This window comes from Lissotriton vulgaris, chromosome 8 (assembly GCF_964263255.1).
Source record: "Lissotriton vulgaris chromosome 8, aLisVul1.2, whole genome shotgun sequence".
In the NCBI taxonomy this organism is placed as follows: Eukaryota; Metazoa; Chordata; class Amphibia; order Caudata; family Salamandridae; genus Lissotriton; species Lissotriton vulgaris.
In genome coordinates this window covers 1352180221-1352186220 of record NC_141696.1, presented here as the reverse complement: position 1 = coordinate 1352186220, position 6000 = coordinate 1352180221, and the positions used below count along the sequence as shown (strand labels likewise).

Sequence of the window (6000 nt, the reverse complement as noted above, 5' to 3'; positions counted from 1 at the left end):
CCCTCCGACGTCGACTCGACTCTGACGTCGACGACGAAGAATCCGTTGATGATGATCTCGACGGCAGCCTACCCAGGCCCTTCGACGTCGATCCTCCACGCCGTCTCGACCCAGAGCGCTGGGGAGATGGGGAACACACCGTCGTCATCCCTCTCGACGTCGTCGTCGATGCAATCAACGCAGACCGGGAGCGTTTGCTGGTCTTCCTGCCTCTGGGAAGCCCACCAGAGGCCTCAGCAGGGGCAGAGGGAGTCTTCCCAGCCTGCCCAGACCCACCTGCAGCCTGCGGTCGTCTCTCCTCCAGGCTTTGCAGCCTGCTCTTCAGCCTTTCCCTCAGGGTCCTTGCTGTAAAGGTCTGGAGAGATGTCACATTCCTCAGGGGCATGTGTATCAGGGAGACAGAGGATGCAGATGTCGTGTGGATCTAACTTGGACTTCTTCCTTGTACATCCTGGGCACTAGTCGAAGAGGGCAGGAATTTTAGAGCCCTAAAAAGCCTGAACAAATACACAGAATTTTGAAAAACAAGCACACAAACTGAAACACTTTTAAACACCAAAAGTGCTAAAAAATCCAATAAACCCTTGAAAAGGGAGAGCTCAATGCTCCAGGGTCCTGCTAGCAGGATCCGGAAAAAAGAACTGAAAGTAAAAGGGACCTGCTGTGCATTCTGGGATCCTGGGAGAAGTTCTGGAAAGTTCTCTTAAAGGCACAGTATCCTGTTTGAGCCACATAATGGCAGCCTATGGGGCTTGTCTGTCCATGCCATCATTCCAGAGGCTTTTGCTGGTAGAGGCAAGTTTCTCTATGGAGGAAACTGGGCAGGCTGTGCTGTTTGTGTTGATTTTTGGTGGAATTTCTAGTTGAAGTACTGGACAGTGTAGCCTGTGGATATAGGCTGAATTATCTGTCTTTAAATTCTCTCTTAAGTGTCTTTGCAGTTCAGCATTTTTTGATAACTTAAGAGGTTATTTTTGATTGCTCCGGGGTCCACGCACATGGGCGGGACTAATTTCACTATGAAACACTTATCCACGGTTTCTTTTTCGGGATGGGGGGGGGGGGGGCAGAAAATCCTTGAGGTCAACTCTTTTATTATAATTTTGAAGATCTTATGTCCCATGAAGGTAATCAATTAATTTTGAGCTTGAATATCTTTGGAATGATGATGTAGAGTGTCCTTAGTGCTGCCTTGGTGGGTCTTAAGGCCAGTGACATGTTTTCTAATGAGCAATACAGTTGCATTAAAGTTAGAGAAATTCTTAATAGACTGCACAATTTATAACAAAAAATACAGTACAAACAAATCTGTCTAAAACAAGCGAGAAAACGCAGCAAACTGACCTCGGACAGGTCGTTTGAGAAGAAATATTAGGGAAAGTATAACTTTAACCGTCTAATTTTAAATGATGAAAAAATAAGTATTGTTTTGCTTTAAACAATACACACACCCTTATAAGTACACAACATACGTACAAACATTTCAATTACTTAAATATTTGCATGTAACGAATACTAAAATATTGCATACATTTTTCTTAAATTCGCATCCTTTCTAACTAGCAGGATAACAATACATTTCTGTATTTTTGAGAACTGAAAGAGTTGGTACTACCGTACCTCTAAACTATGATTTGAATAATAAAAGCTGTCAATTCAGCTCTTTAGGCAGAAAACGCTGCAGGTTTACGAACGAAATTCTAATAAATAGATACAGAGGATAAATAACATCAGTTTGCTTCTACGAGTTTGTTGTAGAGTTACTGACAACCCAATGACAAGCATGATACATTTTGTAGAATACTGCTCTGTACAAAAATGTGCCAACGTGTTTATGGTACAGTGTTGCAAGTACATACAAGTAATTAAACAGCAACCGTTGCGTAAGTGAACTCTCAACAAAGTATTTTTAGTGTCTTTAAATTTAGTATTTTGTATTTTACATTACACATTTTAAAGTGCATGCATTTTGGTAAATAAACTATAATACCATTTATGCTGTAAATAGTTATATACAGTGTGACATTTATATCTTATTAGTGCAACAGTCTTTCTTAAATAGGGTTTATTTGCTCTGAAAGGATTTTTCTAAAAAATAAATGAATTTGATGTAGATGTTGCTCTTCTTTGGTCATCACTGTAACTACATGCATTAGGGGATGGCATCTCGTAATCACCGCTATTTGGGGTGTGTTTGCTGGTAGCCTAGCCAAACATGCCTTTTATATATTTTTAGTGTAAGAGGTAGCCTCAAGAATTGCATAGGCATTTCTATGTAGATCAGTTTGTTAATACAGTATAATTTTAACACTTTTTATAGACCTCACAGATTGTAGACCCATTTAAGTCAAAGGTTTGTAGTGAATGTTTCTACAGTGTATTTTAGACTGGTAACTAACATTAGTGTTGTAACTTAGTGTAATACTTGTGGCACAACATGTGATCACAGGTTTTTCAGTGCACCGCAGTTCTTCCAGAGGCATGTAGAGAAACACTGAATTGATTCAACTACTATAACCTCTTCTACATATCGGTCAGTTTCTTCATACTGAGGATTTGCTTTGAGAGCAGCTGCCAGTAAACATAGTTCCATTCTATTCATACAACTGTCTGTGGAGTGGTGAGAGACTGAGCCGCTGACCCAGATTTGTCCGGAGAGGAAGAGGCCGAACGGTTAGTAAGCTCCCTCTGCAGCTCGTCCACCCTTTTTTGAAGCTCTATCCGCTTTGCATGAAGTTCTTTATATCTGGTGTAAATGGGCTCCTACAAAGAAATAAGCAGTGGCATTAGAAACATGTATAAACAATTTTAATTGTAGAATACTTTAAAACAAGCATTTCCCCCCCCCCCTCGATGGCAAAGTAAATAATGATTTACTGTCAGCTCCTCTGTCTACCACAGACTTATGAAATACCAACCCGTCATTTTTTCTCACCACAGACCTTGTTATAATAAGGCGTGTCCGCAGTCCTGAAAATGGCTACCATGAGGGACAAATAAAAGAAAGGTTAAAAAAAGTTCTTACAACAGTGAGAACATCAAGAAAATATTTTTTTGAAAAAAAGTCAGGTAGGCCAAGCCTGGTATGGCTGTCTCCTGTGGAGTTGAGCTGGAAACCGACCCCATCGACCATGAAAGGTGTGAGGCAGTGGCGTAACACATGTTCCCGCGGTGCAGAGGCAGGGCACTGAGCTGCAGAGGCCCTCCCTAAGTACAGTACTCTGGGCTGAGAGATCCTGACTAAATCTGGAGCGGGGGCCCCCCATGTAACTTGGGGGGAGGGGGGGCCTCAAGTTTCGTTACACGACTGGTGCGAGGGTTTATGGTGTGCTGGGTACAACTAACATTTAAGGTTCTCACCTTGTTTGGTCACTGTTAGGCTGAGCTAAAGAATTAGCTTGGAAGGCCTCTTAAGATGTAGCACAAAGCAGAGCTGTTGCACGCAAGGGCAGTCTGTGGTCTTCTGTTGGAACCTAGGTTCCACATCACCCAGGTCAAATTCCATTGTAACTAAACAAAGACTCTGCAATTCAGTGGGGCCTCTTTTCAGATGGCTGTGGGGCTACAGTGCATCCAAAAACAATTCCAGCCAGACTCTGCCTCCTTCTTTACATACTCAGTTAGGGAATGGCTAACAGGTGTCGTTCTTTGTGGTGCTCAGGACAAGCATCTTTTTTTTTTATCTACTTGCGTTACATCTTCTCCAGCTCTGATTTTGAAACCTGGAGATTACATCTGTCTGTATTTGAATTAATCCACCCTCTGCAATAATGTCGGTCAAACCTACGATACAAAGTGTGCTATTCCTTCTTACCTGTCCTAAATTATGACTACATGTGTCAGCATGGATTGGGAAGGTATGGGTGAGGCAGGAAAGAGAACTCTGCAAATGGCATGAAGGTTCAGCTGGATGAAACTGCCAGTAGTCCTACAAGCACTTCCAACTTTTCCTGTCTGTTCTGAAACGCCATTTATGCATATCTAACTCGACAATATCATGCCGAAGTACCGTACGAACAAACAGGGAGGCGTAATCTCTGAAGCTCAAGCAAATTAGGCAATCTGGTATATGGATGAGGAGAATCTCTTTGGTCTAACTATATTTCTCTCCATTGCCCCTTCTTGCCTGATACTGTTGGTGTGGAAGGTCAGTGGTGGGGTTTCCAGCATCAGGGTCTTCCCTTGATTTTGTTGATGCTGCAGCCCAGGAATCAGTGGTCCATGTTACAGCACTGATGTGTTCAGGAAGTGGTGTATCCTTTACCATGACTCAAAATCGTTATTTGTTGATGGAGACATTATCAAAAGTGTAAATACTGTAATACTTCACTACACTACCAGTGGGCGGCAATTACAGCACCTTGACAACTGCGGGTACAAGTATCTAGGATGTCAGTGAATGAGTCGTATTTTGAAGGCTAACTCCTTTTTTTAGACTTTGCAGTATCAGAAAATGGGAGATTTCAGAGATTTGCTTTACTGCCTCCACACTCTCTGGATTTTTCTTCTCACCAATAGCCTGCTTTTTAGGGTCTGGACACTATTGGTTGCCTAATAGGCAGTTAAGATTTACTTGCAGCATAAAAGCATTTGCAAATCTTACATCTTGATCTGCCTGCAAGGGATTGCCTATGCTTCTTTACTTCTGACAGGCCTGATTTAATGAAAACATCACAGCACTGACATCACATACAGTGCTGCTTACATGGAGGGTACCTTTCGAAGAGTGGAGAACCTGGCTGAGGAGTTTAACCTCCCAGGCACACAGTTCCTGATGTATGGGGCACTGGTGCAAGCGGCATGTCAAATGTTAGGTAATCTAAACCCAGAACCTCCCATACATGACTTACTGCAAACCATGTTAACTTTCAGGAAGGGCTGCCATCTCATCTCCTGGCTATATAAGATGTAATTATGACCTTTGAAGGCTATCCAAGAGTGTGCGCTCGATGGAAGACATCATTGGTCAGCAACCTGTGGGGAAGGAATGGGAAAGGACCCTGGAGCACACCTAAACCTATACCATCTCCAGAAACACCTACCTCACACCACAATGCTTGAATACCATGCTTAGCACCATGGAATAGAACTGCCTTAGTTGCACCATGGTCGACGTGGACTTTGCTTATACGGCCTAGGGTTGCCTAGTGTTTACACATTTTTATGCAGGCCACAGTGAATTTGGAAGACACTAGACATACAGGGATAGCATAATGTAGAGATTTGCCTTCTGGCCTATACAAAAGCCAAGCAACCAGAAGGCTGGCAACAGATTCCTGAATCTAACACTGAGCCTATCTGGCAGGCGAATTGCCCAGCACTCGAAGTCACCAGACGGCTCATGACACAGTCGGTGGAAGGTAGATGTCAAAAGCAGTGCAATGGCAGAGGGAGCTGCTTTACGATTTGAGGACTACACATGGATCTGTAGACAGCTCTTGGCAGAACAATGGCAAGAGGTTGTGGACAGATTTATAGATACAGAGGTGCCTAAAACATGAAGGGCGTATGCCTTTAGACATGTATATATAGACGGCCTACCTCCCCAGGGATACACACAGACGGGAACCACATACAAAGACCCACCAGTAGATGATTATGCTCTTGAATCTTCATGCCCTGGGACAGTCATCTCGACCACTGCATGACATGTACAAGTATACAGGACTGGACAGGGCTGGCCCACCATTGAACTTGCTAGGGTTTGTTGTTTGGTTTTCCTTTTCCAGCTCTGTCTAACACACCATTGAATGTATGCAAATAATTCTGTCCATCACTAAATAATGGTAGGGCCCTTAAACTTCCCGCTACAAAAATAGCAAGTGACTGCAATTAAAAAGTGTTCTTAATGAAAATGCTTAATAAAAATAATTTTTAAAAAGTCACAAACCGTGCTGCTGCATAGGTCTTTAAGAGTACTATTTGTGTAGTGAGCCAACAATTCAGGGTAGAAATGTACCTAAGAACAAGTTTGAACAGGTTACGATTTACTATTTTTAG

General features: G+C 42.8%; 1 protein-coding gene across 1 annotated transcript in view; it reads right to left on the bottom strand.

Annotated features, from left to right (window-relative positions):
- Positions 1 to 1244: 1244 nt before the first annotated feature.
- Positions 1245 to 6000, bottom strand: part of MTMR2 (myotubularin related protein 2) — a 270640-nt gene continuing 265884 nt past the window's right edge. The window contains exon 14 of the mRNA XM_086935293.1: positions 1245 to 2763. Within this exon, the coding sequence (XP_086791419.1) occupies positions 2599 to 2763 (165 nt within the window). The 3' untranslated portion in view covers positions 1245 to 2598. The remainder of the gene's footprint in view (positions 2764 to 6000) is intronic.